This window comes from Microcaecilia unicolor, chromosome 6, assembly GCF_901765095.1.
Source record: "Microcaecilia unicolor chromosome 6, aMicUni1.1, whole genome shotgun sequence".
Taxonomy (NCBI): Eukaryota; Metazoa; Chordata; class Amphibia; order Gymnophiona; family Siphonopidae; genus Microcaecilia; species Microcaecilia unicolor.
The window spans coordinates 134711096-134731795 of NC_044036.1; the positions used below are offsets into that span (position 1 = coordinate 134711096).

The 20700-nt window shown below is 47.9% G+C and overlaps 1 protein-coding gene across 4 annotated transcripts in view; it reads right to left on the reverse strand.

The window, feature by feature from the left end:
- Positions 1-5486: 5486 nt before the first annotated feature.
- TXNRD3 (thioredoxin reductase 3) overlaps positions 5487-20700 on the reverse strand; it is a 54839-nt gene continuing 39625 nt past the window's right edge. For all 4 annotated transcript variants that reach the window (XM_030205724.1, XM_030205723.1, XM_030205726.1 and 1 more), the window contains 3 exons: positions 7579-7674; positions 6541-6675; positions 5487-6086 (listed from right to left, as the gene is read on the reverse strand). In XM_030205724.1, coding sequence (XP_030061584.1) covers positions 6024-6086; positions 6541-6675; positions 7579-7674 — 294 coding nt within the window. In that variant the 3' untranslated portion in view covers positions 5487-6023. The remainder of the gene's footprint in view (positions 6087-6540; positions 6676-7578; positions 7675-20700) is intronic.

Below are 20700 nucleotides of genomic sequence, written 5' to 3' on the forward strand. Positions count from 1 at the left end.
TTGAATAACTTTGTCTCATCAGCAAATTTATTACCTCACTAGTTATTCCCATCTCTAGATAATTTATACATGTTAAAAAAACAGCAGTCCCAACACAGACCCCTGGGAAACCCCACTACCTACCCTTCTCCATTGAGAATCCTCACCATTTAACCCTACTCTGTTTTCTTTTAACCAGTTCTTAATCCACAATAGGACATTACCTCCTAACCCATGACTCTTTAATTTCTTCAGTAGTCTTTCATGAGGTACTTTGTCAAATGCCTTTTGAAAATCCAGATGCACAGTATCAACCTGTTCACCTTTCTCCAAATGTCTGTTCAACTCTTCAAAGAAATGTAGTAGACTAGTGAAGCAAGATTTTCTTCACTAAATCCATGTTGGCTTTGTCTCATTAATCCATGCTTATACTCTGTAAATTTGTTCTTTATAATAGTCACTACCGTTTTGTCTGGCACCGACGTCAGGCTCACCGGTCTATAATTTCCTGGAGTTACATTGGCCACCCTCCAATCTTCCGGTACCACGCTAGATTTTAAAGATAAATTACATATTACTAATAACTCTGCAAGTTCATTTTTCAATTCTATCAGTACTCTGGGATGTATACCAACTGGTCCAGGCAATCTGCTGTTCTTCAATTTGTCAAATTGCCCCATTACATCTTCCAAGTTTAAAGATTTGATTCAGTTTCTCTGACTTATCAGCACTGATGCCGTTTCTGGTACTGGTATCTCTCCCACATCCTCCTTGGAGAAGACCGAAGCAAAGGATTCATTTAGGTGCCCTTTTACCAAGGCACGCTGAGAAGTGGCCTGCACTGGTGTGGGCACATGTTTTGGGTGCCTGGAAAAAAGGTCTTTTTGTGGCCAAAAATGGATGTGTGGCAAAATTAAAACCAGCACGCGTCCATTTTCGACCTGAGATCTTACCACCACCCATCAACTTAGCTTTAAGGTCTCACGTGCTAACCGGGTGGTAAGTCTCAGCGTGCATAAACTGCCAATTATATTTATTGTTTTATGAATGTTTTTTTTTAGAGATTTCCAGATTTATGTTTATTCGCTTACATATTGTTGGTAATTTTGGAATATAACTCAATTAATAGATATCATTTATATCTCTTTCATTTTGTGCTTAGTTATTATTATTATTATTTATTGCATTTGTATCCCACATTTTCCCACCTTTTTGCGGGCTCAGTGTGGCTTACAATAAGATATGAATAATGAAAATACATTTGTTACAACTTGGTTATGGATTACATTGTACAGAGTTAAGCGAGACATTCAAATATCATTAGGAATATAACAATGGGACATCAACATAGAAACATTGGAAAGGTGAACACAAAAATTCAACAGATTAAATTCAATATTTGGTTAAGCCACATTATTAATTTAATTCCGTCCATATTGTCTTTATATATTTTTTGTTACTTTGTGTAATCTGTCCTATTATTGCTTGATTATATATAGAATACTTTTTGCTATATTATGTTTGTTACATTTCATTTTTATATATGATTGCAGATACACAGACTCCTGATGCAGGAATGCGGCTGCTGAAACATTGCACTATGTCAAGCCTTACTACTGGCTTCTCAAACCTTTGCATAATTTTATTTCTGCGGATCATCTTTGGTGATTTGGGAGTCCATTGGTTCTTCTGTTCTCCATCATAACTGTATGTGCCACTGCTGATTTACATGTGTAACAGTAACTTAGTGCAAATTGCCCTTAATATGGCCTCATCTTCCTTTAGATATGTTGATACCACTTAGAAAAACACAAGCGATTATCCTCAGTTTCTTAATCACCAGATTTGAGCATGCGATCAAGATGCTACACATAGATGCAGCCAGTCACTTAGGACGAGGTCTGTGCTCACCAATGAAAACTCAAGTAACACCAGCATGCTGGGAAGAGTTGAACACAGCTCGATGCTGGGCAATATATCAGTAATGAGAAAACAGCATCAACTGTGTGACAAAGTAGGCAACGTTAGGTTTATATGTGCAAAACACCCCATTTCTTCAAGGAAATCAGCACCCGCCTAGATCTATAAGAGATGGACTGGAACAGAAATGTCAAATGAGGAGCGATTTTGGAAGAGGCACTGCTTATATGCATCCGACACAGATTGGAAAAGGGGATGCTCTGGGCACAAGTTATGCCCTATTTTACAATGGAAATATAAGTACATTAAAAAATTTCAGCACCAGCATTTACCTCTGCTCCTGAACCGAGGTGGGGGTGGGTAGTGATTCAGGGGAACTGTGCTTGCTTCTCTACTTTTCAACAAATAGCATAATACTGAGCTGCAGCTTGGCACACTCATTGCTTTTAGTATCAGCCTGCCTGTCTGACATTGCCGCCTGGATGTCTCACCGCCACCTGAAACTAAACATGACCACGACTGAGCTTCTTATCTTTCCCCCATTCTCTATTTCTGTGGATAACACTCTCATCCTCCCTGTCTCATCAGCTCGTAACCTTGGGGTCATCTTCGACTCCTCTTTCTCCTTCTTTGAACATATTCAGCAGACTACTAAAACCTGCCAGTTTTTCTCAATATCACCAAAATTCGCCCTTTCCTTTCTAAGCACACTACCAGAACCCTTCTTTCTCTTCTCTTCAATCTGTTCAAAATTCTGCCACACGACTTATATTCCGCTAGTGTCGCTACGCTCATATTAGCCCTCTCCTCAAGTCACTTCACTGGCTCCCTATACAATTCCACATACAGTTCAAACTCCTCTTATTGACTTATAAGTGCATTCACTCTGCAGCTCCTACACTCCTCCCCGGGAACTCCATTCACTGGGTAATTCTCTCTTATCTGTACCCTTCTCCACCACTAACGCAGTTCCTTTTATCTTGCTGCATCATATGCCTGGAATAGACTTCCTGAGCTGGTACGTCAAGCTCCATCTCTGGCCGTCTTCAAACCTAGGCTAAAAGCCCACCTTTTTGATGCTTTTAATTCCTAACCCTTACTCACTTGTTCAGTACCCTTATTTTATCATCCCTACCTTAGTAATTCCCTTATCTCTTATTTGTCCTGTTTTGTCTGTCCTAATTAGATTGTAAGCTCTGTTGAGCAGGAACTGTCTCTTCATGTTCAATTGTACAGCGCTGCATATGTCTAGCAGCGCTATGGAAATGAGAAGTAGTAGTAGTATATGCAGTTTGCCAAATCAGGAGGCATGTTTCTCCCCCCCCCCCCTTCCTAAAACAGCTGTTCCTGTTGCATGTGCTGCCACACGTTTCTACAGTGCACCTTTTGTAAAATACACTGCAATGGTGAACTTCCTTACACATTTTTTTCTGGTCTTCATGACCATTAGCAGTGTCATTACATCAGTATAAATAGCAATAATTACCTAGGCTTTTCATTAAGAACTGCTCCAGTCAATTTCTTCAGCAAGCTTGGTTTTCTTGCAACACATGAAAGATTTTTAGATCCATTTTCATTAAGAAAAGAGTCACTGTAGAGCAGGGTTCTCAACGTAGTCCAGTTTTCAAGATATGAACAATATATATGCACGAGACAGATTTGCATAAAATGAAGGTAGTGCACATGAAATGCTTAGATCCTGACAACTGACTGGCTGGGTGTGTCCTAAGAAACCTGGTCTATTACTAGACACAGAAATACAACCAGTCAGGGAGGTGGGCGAGTTGTGAGGATTCCAGCTGTCCTCAGAGAACACCTGCTACAGATAAGAAACTGTTTTCTCAGAGGACAAGCAGGACTGGGACTCCTCACCTCCGAGTCTCTAGCTACAGGCTGTTTTCATCAGAAAAAGGCGATTGCTAGTATTTTTTGACAAAGCAGCCTGGAACTGAAAAGAGAAGGGCCTAGGGGAGATGGAAGTTGGATTATAGACAGTAGTAGAATGCGATTGTATAGACAGAAGTCCATTATCACAGCTCCGAAAATCTCTATGGAGGCTGATCTCCATATCAGACATTGTAAGCCATGACATGCCTCAGCCTAGCCTGGGAATAAGTGAAGGAAATGGAGTGCGCAAGCCAGCTGGAAAATGTGTGTTTGCTCATGGCATCCCAAATTTGTTTGGGTCAAAACAAAAGCAAAACAACGCTGAGTGGAATTTCTATGGGCTTTAGTCTGCTCCAGATGGAAGTCCAAGGCTCTTGCAGTCCAAACTGTACACCTTTATGGGTATGTGGTTTAGGAAGAGAGAAAAAGAAAGGTTGGAAGGATTGCTGATTGGTTACAGTGGACCTCTGACAACTTTAAGAAGAAACTTCTGGGCCTGGAGCTCACTAACCCTGCATAATGAAGTTAACCCCCCCCCCCCCCCCCCAAAAAAAAAAAAAAAAAAAAAAATCATCTCAGAACAGGTACTTCAAATGAAAGTATCTAGTGGCTCAAAAGAAACATTATCAGCTGGGTGAGAACACTGAAGTCCCAGGACACTGCAGGAGGCTTAATGGAAGGATTTCACCAAGGTGCACATTCACAGAGTTGATCTTTAGACCTGCCTCTGATTCAAGCAGTTTTTATTTAGAGGCCACAGAACCTTTCCTGTCTGCTCATACACTAGAAGGCAACCTCTTCCATTAAAAAAACAAACAAACTGTATGCCCTCTCAGTGGAATACTTCCTGGCAGTTATCAAGAGAGACCAGGGAAGACAATATCAACCTCTCAACATCCAAGCTAAGGGATAGGGACTGTAAACTGGGAGGCAACAGGGTGTCCTGCTCTTGCATAGTTAGTGCTGGAGAACACTTCAGCTTCTTAGGACTTCTGATGGAAAAATACAGAAGTGGGAACCATTCTTGTCTCTGCCAATAAGAAGCTATGAGGATTTCAGTTTCCCAATCTTGCTCAAGCTTCAGAATGGTTTTTACAATGAGGGATACTGGAGAATACACATAGGCAAGATCCTCGCCCAATGCACAAGGAAGGTATAAAGCTAAATTTGTCTTGTGACCCTCTCCTGGAGCAAAACAGATTCATGTGGAATAATCTATAGAAGGGGTTCCCCACTCCTTAAAGATCCTGCAGACAACTTCATCATCCAGTGTCCACTCATAAGGCCACAGAACTTGACTCAATTTGTTTGCCCAAACACTTCTAGTATAAGATGCTGGAGTACTGTTTCCTACGCCAAGCTCTGTCTAATGTCACTCAAAAGGTGAGTATTCATAGCCCTGCTTGTCCTCAAAGTGTGTGTATGTGTGTGTTGGGGGGGGGGGGGGGGGGGGGGGGGAAGAGTCACAGAACCTGTAATCTAATACAGCACTACCTGGAGAAGATGTGCATGACAGGTATAGAAACAAAGCAACATTTTTAGAATTCATTCTCAAAACTCTCAATCTTTTAAGGGGTGACATTGTTCACTATTTGCCAAAATCTGATCAGCTTGATCAAGACTAAAGCAATGCATAAAGCAAGAGAAGCAAACTCTGCTACATTTTTAGTCTAGCTCACAGACTCAAGGAATGCTTGCCATTAAATCTTCAAATTCCATGATATTTATTTTAACAAAGCTCAAACGGTGATAACAGAAGCAATATTAAGAAATATTAAGATACGAGTCAAATGTAGGTGCAAAGCCTGAGATGTTTGTACATGCAACAATTAGATACCTCTACTAAAGTATAGAAATAATTTTATACAAGTATGGTAGCTAGCACATTTAAATTAAGGAGTTTAACTCTGCACAGAAAATTTCAGTCAGCTGATCGGAGGAGACCCCTAACTCTGCAAGACAGTCATCAGTCACAGCTCACCCCAGATTGGGGTTGTGAGCCAGGGCTTCACTATAAGCACTAGAAAGGCTTCTCCAAGCAAGTCAGGGTGCAAAACTGGAGGTTGCCCCGCTGTCATACTATCTAACCTTGACAATGTTCTCTGATTTGGATGACAAATAAAGCAGCTACAAACGTAACATTTGGCGTCTTTTCATTAAACCTGAGGGTGTTAGGATGCTTCATTACATGCCATCCACAGAGATGTCCAGGCAATAGTTAACAGCAGGGTTTAACCTCAGCAGCCTTTCTGTGTAATATCTGCTCCGGATGATTTTGTAATATTCAGTGTGGTGAACACCTGTAAGATAAGGGCAGAAACAGCATTATAACATTACATTCATTGCTCACAAATTGGAACAATACTAGGTAACTTTCCAGTATCTGGTATTATGCACAAGCAAACAGTTCTCTGCCTAATTTAAGGGAAACAAAAAACTAAAGCCAACCCCAAAATCTGATAATCCTAATTTTAAGGCAATTTTTTTTTTAATAGAACAGACTTATTACTCTGTATGCATGTGATTTTTCTCAAACATATCTGATGTACTGTGTAATTATGTCACCACCAAACAGAATTACGCTACATCCTGCACAGATCACCTGTGTTTACTGAGAAGGGGTGGGGGGGGGGGGGGGGGGGGGAGGACAAACCACAAGTTCATCTCATAGTAAAAAAGATAACCAGCCATCTGACAGAAAAGTAAAGCATCGGTTTTGAACTGTGGTGACTGTGAGCACCATGAGCTGCTTACCTCTGCACACGTAGGATGTATGCCAATTGTGTCATCAAGTACCTTCTTGGTAAGGCCACATTTAATGGCTGCACCAAAACCTTGGGTAATTTCCCCAGCATTTGGGCCCAGAACATGAAAGCCTATCACTCGATCCTTAAAACGAAAATGAGAACACATCAGATGTTTGGTATAAAATACCAAGTCTACCACAGACTGTTTATGCTTAAAACATTTATATGCTGCCCGAAATCAGCGGGCTCACCTCAAACTAAATTCAGTAAATGTGATCATTCAAACAAAACCAACCTTTGGGCAGAGTGCCCAGCACCCATTTTACAAGTCTGAAAAGTTCTTCCTTATAGTAATGCTAAAATTCCCATATCCAAAAAGAAAAGCTATGAGGCTTGCTGAATCAAAGAAAGTCGGATCCAAGATCAAAAATGTGATATTTTCGAGCAAATTTCATAAAACCAGATGGGCCCTGTCCTGTAGCCACAACGGAATGTATGCATATACTCTCATACTAATTAAACCAGTGTGTTTAAGCTCTGCAGTCATCACACAGGGAAATGTTATAAAATCTTTCAGTGTATAAAGGATTTTATGAAAATTACTCCATGGTTACATGTGTAAAAGGATGCACAGTGCCAAGGTACTGTGTATATTTGTGACCTATGTCTACGCTTGTTCTGGGGCAGAGTTTGCATGGTCAAGATTTATGCATGCACTTTACAAAATATGCATGCGCTTGACACATTTACACCTGCTCCTGAGCAGGAATAAACGTCCATCGCTTCAATCTAGCCACAATTTCTGCTGGTTTATCCTTAGTTGTTTATAAAAATGTGGAAAAGTCTTTATACAACAGGCTAGAAATGGGTTCTGATGTAGCTTTTACACACCTGTTTGAAAATTACCCCTTTACTATCTCTGGCAGCCAAATTATGAAGTTCCTCACAGAAGACGACTCCGGGAGTTTGACAGCCAGATTCAGATGCCCCCGTCTCACAGCATACTTCACTCCTGCAAATCTGTATGCTCCGTTACAGTACTTACATTGTCCCGTTTATCACAGACTATCTTCCCAAAGCATCGATTGTTGTCTCGGCCAGGAACAGTCCACTCGAGAGGCCAGAACAATGTATGATACACCTAAAGAAAGGGCAAAGAGGGCTCAGACCGTAGTTCATTTACTGTCTCAATCCCATTAACCTCTTTTCACTATAATAAGGTTAAATCACAGATATTTATGTCAGCATTACAACAAGAATACTGTGACCTGTACTAGAATAGTGTCATCTAGAATGAGAAAGAATGGATTCTCTTCCTGCATTCCACAGGCCTCCTCGTTCAGAGAAATTTAAGAATTTTATTTTTGAGATTACTACTAACCATCATTATAACTCTTTGGGTAACACACATTCTTCATGAACACTTTCAAACTAGTTCTGTTCATTCAGTTGCACTGAACCTTGAGTTTTGTAATTTCAAAACCCTAACATTACCTGTACAAGGAGCTCCAAATAGGATGTTTTTGATGATGGAGTGCTTATAAAGCGAATGCTACATACCTGTAGAAGGTATTCTCCGAGGACAGCAGGCTGATTGTTCTCACTGATGGGTGACGTCCACGGCAGCCCCTCCAATCGGAAACTTCACTAGCAAAGTCCTTTGCTAGCCCTCGCGCGCCCGCGCGCACCGCGCATGCGCGGCCGTCTTCCCGCCCGAAACCGGCTCGAGCCGGCCAGTCCAGTATGTAGCAAGACAATACACTTCAAGGGAAGACACAACTCCAAAGGGGAGGCGGGCGGGTTTGTGAGAACAATCAGCCTGCTGTCCTCGGAGAATACCTTCTACAGGTATGTAGCATTCGCTTTCTCCGAGGACAAGCAGGCTGCTTGTTCTCACTGATGGGGTATCCCTAGCCCCCAGGCTCACTCAAAACAACAACCATGGTCAATTGGGCCTCGCAACGGCGAGGACATAACTGAGATTGACCTAAAAAATTTACCAACTAACTGAGAGTGTAGCCTGGAACAGAACAAACAGGGCCCTCGGGGGGTGGAGTTGGATCCTAAAGCCCAAACAGGTTCTGAAGAACTGACTGCCCGAACCGACTGTCGCGTCGGGTATCCTGCTGCAGGCAGTAATGAGATGTGAATGTGTGGACAGATGACCACGTCGCAGCTTTGCAAATTTCCTCCATGGTGGCTGACTTCAAGTGGGCTACCGACGCTGCCATGGCTCTAACATTATGAGCCGTGACATGACCCTCAAGAGCCAGCCCAGCCTGGGCGTAAGTGAAGGAAATGCAATCTGCTAGCCAATTGGATATGGTGCGTTTCCCTACAGCCACTCCCCTCTTGTTGGGATCAAAAGAAACAAACAATTGGGCGGACTGTCTGTGGGGCTGTGTCCGCTCCAGATAGAAGGCCAATGCTCTCTTGCAGTCCAATGTGTGCAGCTGACGTTCAGCAGGGCAGGAATGAGGACGGGGAAAGAATGTTGGCAAGACAATTGACTGGTTCAGATGGAACTCCGACACAACCTTTGGCAGAAACTTAGGGTGAGTGCGGAGGACTACTCTGTTGTGATGAAATTTGGTGTAAGGGGCCTGGGCTACCAGGGCCTGAAGCTCACTGACTCTACGAGCCGAGGTAACTGCCACCAAGAAAATGACCTTCCAGGTCAAGTACTTCGGATGGCAGGAATTCAGTGGCTCGAAAGGAGGTTTCATCAGCTGGGTGAGAACGACATTGAGATCCCATGACACTGTAGGAGGCTTGACAGGGGGCTTTGACAAAAGCAAACCTCTCATGAAGCGAACAACTAAAGGCTGTCCTGAGATCGGCTTACCTTCCACTTGGTAATGGTATGCACTGATTGCACTAAGGTGAGCCCTTACGGAGTTGGTCTTCAGACCAGACTCCGACAAGTGGAGAAGGTATTCAAGCAGGGTCTGTGTAGGACAAGAGCGAGGATCTAGGGCCTTGCTGTCACACCAGACGGCAAACCTCCTCCAATGAAAGAAGTAACTTCTCTTAGTGGAGTCTTTCCTGGAAGCAAGCAAGATGCGGGAGACACCCTCTGGCAGACCCAAAGAGGCAAAGTCTACGCCCTCAACATCCAGGCCGTGAGAGCCAGGGACTGGAGGTTGGGATGCAGCAGAGCCCCTTCGTCCTGCGTGATGAGGGTCGGAAAACACTCCAATCTCCACGGTTCTTCGGAGGATAACTCCAGAAGAAGAGGGAACCAGATCTGACGCGGCCAAAAGGGAGCAATCAGAATCATGGTGCCTCGGTCTTGCTTGAGTTTCAACAAAGTCTTCCCCACCAGAGGAATGGGAGGATAAGCATACAGCAGACCTTCCCCCCAATCCAGGAGGAAGGCATCCGACGCCAGTCTGCCGTGGGCCTGAAGCCTGGAACAGAACTGAGGGACCTTGTGGTTCACTTGAGATGCGAAGAGATCTACCAGGGGGGTGCCCCACGCCCGGAAGATCTGTCGCACCACACGGGAATTGAGCGACCACTCGTGAGGTTGCATAATCCTGCTCAACCTGTCGGCCAGACTGTTGTTTACGCCTGCCAGATATGTGGCTTGGAGCACCATGCCTTGACGGCGAGCCCAGAGCCACATGCTGACGGCTTCCTGACACAGGGGGCGAGATCCGGTGCCCCCCTGCTTGTTGACATAGTACATGGCAACCTGATTGTCTGTCTGAATTTGGATAATTTGGTGGGACAGCCGATCTCTGAAAGCCTTCAGAGCGTTCCAGATCGCTCGCAACTCCAGAAGATTGATCTGTAGATCGCTTTCTTGGAGGGACCACCTTCCTTGGGTGTGAAGCCCATCGACATGAGCTCCCCATCCCAGGAGAGACGCATCCGTGGTCAGCACTTTTTGAGGCTGAGGAATTTGGAAGGGACGTCCCAGAGTCAAATTGGAGCAAATCGTCCACCAATACAGGGATTCGAGAAAACTCGTGGACAGGTGGATCACGTCCTCTAGACCCCCGGCGGCCTGATACCACTGGGAGGCTAGGGTCCATTGAGCAGATCTCATGTGAAGGCGGGCCATGGGAGTCACATGAACTGTGGAAGCCATGTGGCCCAGCAATCTCAACATCTGCCGAGCTGTGATCTGCTGGGACGCTCGCACCCGCGAGACGAGGGACAACAAGTTGTTGGCCCTCGCCTCTGGGAGATAGGCGCGAGCCGTCCGAGAATCCAGCAGGGCTCCGATGAATTCGAGTTTCTGCACTGGGAGAAGATGGGACTTTGGGTAATTTATCACAAACCCCAGTAGCTCCAGGAGGCGAATAGTCATCTGCATGGACTGCAGGGCTCCTGCCTCGGATGTGTTCTTCACCAGCCAATCGTCGAGATATGGGAACACGTGCACCCCCAGCCTGCGAAGCGCCGCTGCTACCACAGCTAGGCACTTTGTGAACACCCTGGGCGCAGAGGCGAGCCCAAAGGGTAGCACGCAGTACTGGAAGTGGCGTGCGCCCAGCTGAAATCGCAGATACTGTCTGTGAGCTGGCAGTATCGGGATGTGTGTGTAGGCATCCTTCAAGTCCAGAGAGCATAGCCAATCGTTTTGCTGAATCATGGGGAGAAGGGTGCCCAGGGAAAGCATCCTGAACTTTTCTTTTACGAGATATTTGTTCAGGGCCCTTAGGTCTAGGATGGGACGCATCCCCCCTGTTTTCTTTTCCACAAGGAAGTACCTGGAATAGAACCCCAGCCCTTCTTGCCCGGATGGCACGGGCTCGACCGCATTGGCGCTGAGAAGGGCGGAGAGTTCCTCTGCAAGTACCTGCTTGTGCTGGAAGCTGTAGGACTGAGCTCCCGGTGGACAATTTGGAGGTTGAGAGGCCAAATTGAGGGTGTATCCTTGCCGGACTATTTGGAGAACCCACTGATCGGAGGTTATAAGAGGTCACCTTTGGTGAAAAGCTTTCAACCTCCCTCCGACAGGCAGGTCGCCCGGCACTGACACTTGGATGTCGGCTATGCTCTGCTGGAGCCAGTCAAAAGCTCGCCCCTTGCTTTTGCTGGGGAGCCGCGGGGCCTTGCTGATTCGCACGCTGCTGACGAGAGCGAGCGCGCTGGGGCTTAGCCTGGGCCGCAGGCTGTCGGGAAGGAGGATTGTACCTACGCTTGCCAGAAGTATAGGGAACAGTCTTCCTTCCCCCGAAAAATCGTCTACCTGTAGAGGTAGAAGCTGAAGGCTGCCGGCGGGCGAACTTGTCGAATGCGGTGTCCCGCTGGTGGAGAGACTCTACCACCTGCTCGACTTTTTCGCCAAAAATGTTATCCGCACGGCAAGGCAAGTCCGTAATCCGCTGCTGGACTCTATTCTCCAGGTCGGCGGCACGCAGCCATGAGAGCCTGCGCATCACCACACCTTGAGCAGCGGCCCTGGACGCAACATCAAAAGTGTCATAAACTCCTCTGGCCAGGAATTTTCTGCACGCCTTCAGCTGCCTGACCACCTCCTGAAAAGGCTTGGCTTGCTCAGGGGGAAGAGCATCAACCAAGCCCGCCAACTGCCGCACATTATTCCGCATGTGTATGCTCGTGTAGAGCTGGTAAGACTGGATCTTGGACACGAGCATAGAGGAATGGTAGGCCTTCCTCCCAAAGGAGTCTAAGGTTCTAGCGTCCTTGCCCGGGGGCGCCGAAGCATGTTCCCTAGAACTCTTAGCCTTCTTTAGGGCCAAATCCACAACTCCAGAGTCATGAGGCAACTGAGTGCGCATCAGCTCTGGGTCCCCATGGATCCGGTACTGGGACTCGATCTTCTTGGGAATGTGGGGATTAGTTAATGGTTTGGTCCAGTTCGCAAGCAATGTCTTCTTCAGGACATGGTGCAAGGGAACAGTGGACGCTTCCTTAGGTGGAGAAGGATAGTCCAGGAGCTCAAACATTTCAGCCCTGGGCTCGTCCTCCACAACCACCGGGAAGGGGATGGCCGTAGACATCTCCCGGACAAAGGAGGCAAAAGACAGACTCTCGGGAGGAGAAAGCTGTCTCTCAGGAGAGGGAGTGGGATCAGACGGAAGACCCCCAGACTCCTCGTCAGAGAAATATCTGGGATCTTCCTCTTCCTCCCACGAGGCCTCACCCTCGGTGTCAGACACAAGTTCACGGACCTGTGTCTGCAACCTCGCCCTGCTCGACTCCGTGGAACCCTGTCCACGATGGGGGCGTCGAGAGGTAGACTCCCTCGCCCGCATCGGCGAAGCTCCCTCCGCCGACGTAGTCGGGGAGCCTTCCTGGGAGGTGGCCGCGGTCGGTACCGCACGCGGGTACCGACGTCGGGGACCTCAACCTGGGCGATGGGCCAGCCGGCGCCACGCTCGACGGTACCGGTGGCGCAAGCACCGCCGGTACCGGAGGGGTAGGGCGCAACAGCTCTCCCAGAATCTCTGGGAGAACGGCCCGGAGGCTCTCGTTTAGAGCGGCTGCAGAGAAAGGCTGAGAGGTCGATGCAGGCGTCGACGTCAGTACCTGTTCCGGGCGTGGAGGCTGTTCCGGGCTGTCCAGAGCGGAGCGCATCGACACCTCCTGAACAGAGGGTGAGCGGTCCTCTCGGTGCCGATGCCTGCTGGGTGCCGAATCCCTCGGCGACCCAGAGCTCTCGGTGCCGACACGGGGAGGAGACCGGTGTCGATGCTTCTTCGATTTCTTCCGAAGCATGTCACCGGAGCTCCCCGGCACCGACGAGGAGGACGTCGAATCCACCCGTCGCTTCCTCGGGGCCGAGACTGAAGAAGGTCGATCTCGGGGGGGCTGTACCGCAGGAGCCCTCAGGGTAGGCGGAGACCCACCCGAGGGCTCACCGCCACCAGCAGGGGAATGGACAGCCCTCACCTGCACTCCACCCGATGCACCACCGTCCGACGACATCAGCAGACGAGGTCCTGGTACCACCGACGTCGATGCAGCTATCCGATGTCTCGGCGCCGATGCAGAGGCCCGATGCCTCGATGCACTCGATGCAGGGGCGGCCGAGGAAGATGGTCTGGACGCTGACGACGTCGATGCACTCGAAGATCCCGGTGCCGATGCCGACGAAGAGCCCGAGAACAACACGTTCCACTGGGCTAGTCTCGCTACCTGAGTCCGCCTTTGAAGCAGGGAACACAGACTGCAGTTCTGAGGGCGGTGCTCGGCCCCCAGACACTGAAGACACGACGAGTGTCGATCAGTGAGCGAGATAACCCGGGCGCACTGGGTGCACTTCTTGAAGCCGCTGGAAGGCTTCGATGTCATGGGCGGAAAAAATCACGCCGGCGAAATCAAAAGCCGAAATGGCGAAATTCGAAGCACCAAATTTAGAGGGAGAAAAAATCTCGACCGAGGCCGAAAAAAGGCCTACCCCGACGACGAAAGAAAACTTACCGGGGCAAAAAAGCTGGAAGTAAGGGGAGGATTTACACGAAACCCGGCGGGGGGTTTCCGGAGCACTTCCCGACTAGGACAAAGCTTTCCCGAAGGAAAAAAACACGTTCAAACAAATTGGACGCGCGAGGTCGACTTTCCGGGGCTCGACACGGCGAAAACACGACCGTACCGAGTGCGGACAAAAGAAGACTGGCCGGCTCGAGCCGGTTTCGGGCGGGAAGACGGCCGCGCATGCGCGGTGCGCGCGGGCGCGCGAGGGCTAGCAAAGGACTTTGCTAGTGAAGTTTCCGATTGGAGGGGCTGCCGTGGACGTCACCCATCAGTGAGAACAAGCAGCCTGCTTGTCCTCGGAGAACAAAAGATATTCTGGGAAAACAATTTTTTAAGACTACTGTTCATACAAACAGCCATGCTGCAACCATGTAGAAAGTCAAAACGATCAACGCAAGAGTAGTAGATTTCCTTAGTGAAGTCACTAAGGAAATCTACTGTAGCAGCATTTAATTTTCAAAAGGATGACTACAACAAAATGGAGGAACATTACAAGGCACTTCTGCTACAATCACGGCCCATTCTACACTATACACACAAGTGGGAAAGCATATTGGGGGGCGCATATGAATACTGCATGTGGGAAAGGGTGTTCGCATCCTTGCTCAAGGTGTCAGTTTCTAATGCTCTGGTAGAAAATGGCTATAAGATATTATACTGCTGGTACTACACTCCACAGAGACTAGCCAAAATGTTTAAAGTGGGGTCTCCCCTCTGCTGGCGTCAATGTGGAATGGAAGGGGATATGGCGCACATCTGGTGGGCTTGTCCACAGGCTCAACAATACTGGACGAGAGTTGGGAAATTGATACTAGCATAACAAAAAGTGTTTTTCCCATGAAAATTGAACATTGCCTTTTACACGTGCGGCCTCAAGGAAGCAAAAAAATGTGGGTTTCAATTGGCCACACAGATACTGGTAGCCAGCAAATTGGTGCTGGCAGCCGCATGGAAACAACAGACTTTGCCGGGGCTACGGGCAATCCTGAGGAAACTGGACTACATTCAGTTGATGTCTAAGCTGACTGCGATGCGATTGGGCTGTCTGATCCCCTACCATCAGGTTTGGGATCCATAAACAGAGTGGTTGGCGCAGCCTGACTCTGCCTTGCTAATTAGGAGAATGGGAGGGGAGGGGGAAACATACAGTGGGTTCATGTCAAGCAGAAGAGATTATAACTTTTATTTGGAAAATATTATGTTGTATATCTGCAGTTCTATTTGTATATTCAGTTTCTACTCAATAAACTTATTATAAAACAAAAAAAAAAAAATGGAGGAACATGTTTAAAAAGCTAAAAAAAAAAAAAAAAAAAGTTGGCCACAAAAGTTAGGACTTTAAAGCAGGAATGGATGTCATTTAAAAATATAATCCTGGAAGCCCAGACCACATGTATTCCATGTATTAGCAAAGGTGGAAAGAAAAGCAAATGACAGACAGCAAGTGTGATTAAAAGGTGAAGTGAAAGAGGCTATATAAAACCAAAAGAACATTCTTTAAAGAATGGGAAAAAGGTCCAACTGAAGAAAATAAGCATAAAGCATGTCAAGTTGGATGCAAAACATTGATAAAGAGAGTTAAAACAAAATATGAAGAAATTCTTGCTGCGTTGACAAAACAAAGTAACAACTTTTTCAGGTGTATCAGAAGCAGATAGCCTACAAAGGAATCCATGGTACCTTTAGATCATGAAGGAGCAAAAGGGGCACTCAGGGAGGATAAGGCCATAGCGAAAAGATGGAATACATTTTCTTCAGTTTTTATGGAAGATGATGCAAAAGATCTACCTGTACCGGAAATGGTTTTCAAGGGCAAAGATGTGGAAGAACTGAAAGAAATCTTGGTGAACCTGGAAGACATACTGAGCCAAAATTGACAAGTTAAAAAGTGATAAATCATCTGGACAGGATGGCATACACCCCAGGTTACTGAAAGAACTCAAACATGAAATTGCTGATCTGCTGTTAGTGATCTGTAACCTGTCGCTAAAATCATCTGTAGTACCTGAAGATTAGAGGGTGTTCAAAGTAACACCGAATTTAAAAAGGGTTCTGGGGTAATCCGAGAAATTACAGACCAGTAAGCCCGACAGTGCTGGGCAAAATACTGGAAACTACTACTACTACTTAACATTTCTAGAGCGCTACTAGGGTTACGCAGCGCTGTACAAAATAAACAAAGAAGGACGGTCCCTGCTCAAAGGAGCTTACAATCTAAATTATAAGACATAAAATTACAGAACACGTAGACAAAGGTAAAATTAGATCTTACCTGCTAATTTTCTTTCCTCTAGACCCTCCAGACCGGTCAAGACGCGTGGTTACGTCCTCCTACCAGCAGAGGGAGACTGAGAAAACACTAAGCTTTTGAAGCCTGTATATATAACCTGTGCAGAACCTCCACTAGCCAGTATAACCCTGACAAAGCAGAGAAACAAAAAACACTAACAACAACTAGCAACCCTGTACGTGGTCACAGTAAACTGCAAAAACCAAGAAACATCTTCCGCTTGCTCTTACGGAAACATGTTCCTTTGCCTTTGATAAAACAGTTGGGCTTCTACAGGTGGACTATCAAAGAAGAGCCCCACCTGTCCCAGACTCCTATCACAAAACAGAAATAAACAGAGTCTGCAATTAGAGAAACAATCTACAGCAGCCAAGAATTATCCAACAAACACACCTCCTGGCCTCCAATACAGACAGAGCGGGCTCTTGACCGGTCTGGAGGGTCTAGAGGAAAGAAAATTAGCAGGTAAGATCTAATTTTACCTTCCTCAGCGACCCTCCAGACCGGTCAAGACGCGTGGGACGTACCAGAGCAGTAACTAACTTACAGGAGGGACCTACTAAGGCCAGAGGTCAAAACTGCTGCCCCAAAGCGCACCTCGTCCTTTGCATGCACAGGAATCCTATAATGCTTCACAAAGGAATGCAACGAAAACCAAACCGCAGCCCGACAAATATCTAACGGAGAAATCATACTATTCTCCGCCCACGAGGCTGCCATTCCCCTAGTGGAATGAGCAGATCAGCCCCTAGGCACCACAGGACCCTTCACCAAGTAAGCAGATGCAACCGCCTCCTTCAACCACCGTGCTATGGTCACCTTAGGAGCCGCTGCACCCTTCTTTGGGCCACCATGAAGAACGAACAAACGGTCAGAGGCTCTGAAGTCCTGAGTTCCAGAGAGATAACTCAAAACTCTCCTGACATCCAGCTTGGCAATACCACGCTGCTCCGAATCTCCAGCCATATCACCCAACACTGGCAGAGAGATGACCTGATTAACATGGAACTCGGAAACCACCTTGGGCAAAAAAGGAAAGCACCGTCCGCAACGAAACCTTTCCCTCAGAAAAGGACAAAAATGGTTCCCTACAAGACAAAGCCTGAAGCTCTGAAACCCTCCGTGCTGAAGTAATCGCCACCAACAAGACCGTCTTTAAAGATACATCCTTACAAGATGCCGATACCAGAGGCCCAAACGGAGGCCTGATCAAAGCATCCAAAACTAGCTTCAAATCCCACGTAGGCACCATCCGTCACTGAGGCGGACGTAGCAACTTAACACCCTTCAAAAAACGCACTACCTCAGGCACAGAAGCAAAGGACTTTCACTGAAGCTTCCCACGAAAACATGACAAAGCTGCCACCTGAACCTTCAGTGTAGACAAGGCCAGACCCCTATCAACACCATCGTGCAAAAATTCCAAAACTTCCGCCACCGAAGAGCGACACGGCCGAACTCGATGGTCTTCACACCAGTGCTCAAAGATTCTCCAAACCCGGACATACGCCAAGGAAGTGGATCGTCTATGGGAACTCAACATCGTAGCAAAGCCACTGGACGAAAGCCCCCTCTTCTTCAACTTGTGCCGCTCAAGAGCCAAGCCGTAAGCGAAAACCGAGCCGGATCCGGCATGATTATCGGGCCTTGACACAGAACTGATCCCAACAAAGGCAGGGCCGCCGCCCCTGCCAACCGCACCAGGTCTCCGTACCATGGTCGACGCTGCCAATCCGGAGCCACCCGACCGGAGTGATGTTCGATGCGCTATATTACTCGACCGACTAACAGCCACGGAGGAAACACATACAGCCACTCCCGAGGCCAAGGCAACAGAAGAGCGTCGATTCCCTCCGCTCGAGGGTCTCTGCAGCGACTGAAAAAAATCTCTGAACTTGCGCATAGCGAGCCGTTGCCCTAAGATCTATCACCGAAAGTCCCCAGACCGACACAACTCGCTGGAACACTGACCGAAGAAAAGACCACTCTCTGGGATCTAGAGTGTGCCTGCTGAGATAATCTGCATCTATGTGACCTACCCCGGCCACATGCACTGCCAAGAGAGCCGGAAGATGAGTTCAACTGCACTGCCAAGGCTCTTCGTCCCCCCTTGACGGTTGACATACGCTACTGCCATGGCGTTGTCGCAGAGCACTCGGACTGCCTTGTGGCGAACCGACGGCAAGGCCTGGAGCGCCACCCGAATGGCCCGAGTTTCCAGCCGGTTGATGGACCACTCTGCTTCTGCCCGAGACCACTGGCCTTGAGCTACCTGACCGAGACAATGTGCCGCCCAACCTTGCAGACTGGCATCCGTGACCATTACCAGCCCCTGTGGGGACTCCAACGGCAATCCTTTTCCCAAATTGCGCGGGTTGAGCCACCAGCGGAGACTGAGACGAGGGGCCACCGACAGCGGACAACACATCTCCAAGTCCTGCGACAGAGGGGACCAACGACTGAGCAGAGCTGACTGTACCTGACGCATGTGTGCCCTGGCCCATGGAACTACCTCTATGGTCGCCGCCATCAGGCCCAGGACCTGACAATAAGTACGGGCCGTCGGCGCCTTCTCTGCAAGGAACCGACGAATCAGACCCTGTAACTTGGAACCAAAAGGCCGCACGAAGGAAAGTGAAGATAAGCTTCCGTCAAATCCAGGGAAGCGAGAAACCCTCCTTTCCGGACCGCACCAGTGACCGACCGCAACGTCTCCATCCGGAAAGAGGGCACCTTGAGTGCCGCATTGACCCTTTTGAGATCTAAAATGGACGAAAAGTGTCCTCTTTCTTGTGGACCACAAAATAGATCAAATAGCACCCTGAGCATTGCTGATCTGAAGGAACAGGAACCACGGCTCCCAACGCGAGCAGCCACCGCAGAGTGTCCCTCACTACTGCCCTCTTGCTCCAAGACCGACAGAGTGATTCCAGAAACACTTCGGGAGAACAGCTTTCGAATTCCAGCGCATATCCGCCTCGAAACACCTCAAGAACCCACTGATCTGACCTGATTTGGGCCCAGCTCTGGTAAAACAGACTCAGCCGAGCCCCAACATGCACCAGAGCCTGAGCCCGCACACCTTCATTGGGAACTGTGGCCTGAATACTAACCTCCCGCGAAAAAGCCACGCCCTCCGCGACGACTCTCACGAAAGAACTGTGTGCGCTGGAAAAACCGACCCCTAGAGGTCCTACTACTACTACACATTTCTATAGCGCTACTAGACTTACGCAGCACTGTACAAATTAACATGAAAAGACAGTCCCTGCTCAACAGAGCTTACAATCTAAATTGGACAGACGAACAGACAGCTAGGGGTAGGTCCCACTCGATCTGCCCGGCCTATACCGCTGAGCCTCCCTAAACCGTCCCCGAGAGGACCTAGTTCTGGCCCCTGCCTTGAACTGAAAATCTGGAAGCCAAAGAACCTTGGTATCACTAAGACCTCACACTAACTTGTCCAAATCTTCTCCAAAGAGCACAGCTCCCTTAAGTGGCAGAGACCCACAACCATAGCCATATTTTTTTGTCTGAAGTACGCAACAAATCATAAACGCCTCAGACAAAAAGGATGAACCCATGTCCAAGTTGGCTAACTCCTGACCCCCAGAAGAACCAACATCTACCGAATCATCCAGGAGCTTCTCGGCCCAATGAAAACATGCCCGAGCTACCAAAACCCCACAAACCGAGGCCTGCAGGGCTAGAGCAGACAAAACAAAACTACGCTTGAGAAAAGATCCCAACCTCCTATCCTGAGGATCATCGAGGGCCGTTCCTCCATCAACCAGGATAGCCGTAGCTATAATTACTGCCGTCACTACTGCATCTACCGTGGGAGCCTTAAAGAAATCCCTATCGTCCTGAGGGAGGGGATAAAGCCTCGCCATTGCCTTTGCCACCTTACACGGCAAATCCCATTCCTGACAAATCATCTCCCGGAGATCCTTGTTCATAAGGAAGGATCACGCCTGACGCTGAATGCCCTTCACCAACGGATCTTGGACAGTTTCCCCCAAAGCCACCTCAGGACCAAACTGAAGGGTGGACGACACCTGATCTATGAGTTCTGACAGCTCATCTCTATGGAAAATCCGCACTACTGAAGGATCCTCTCCAGGAATCCAACAATCCTGCTCCTGAGAGCCGTCAATTCCATCTGACTCCCCCAGATCACTAAGCGCAGCTTCTGCAGCTACAGGAGAAAAACATTGCCTGTCCTCTGACCACTCTAACCATGGTCTCTCAGCCAAGACGGAAACAGCCCCATCTTCCAATTGGGGGGGGGGGGGGGGGGGGGGGGTCCCGATCTCCAGGCCTGATACCGCGTCCAGACAAAATCTGGAGGAAAGCCCACCATTCCTGGACCGTCATTAGGCCCTTTTGTGCCAAAAATGGAGGCCGCAGGCCCAAAAACAG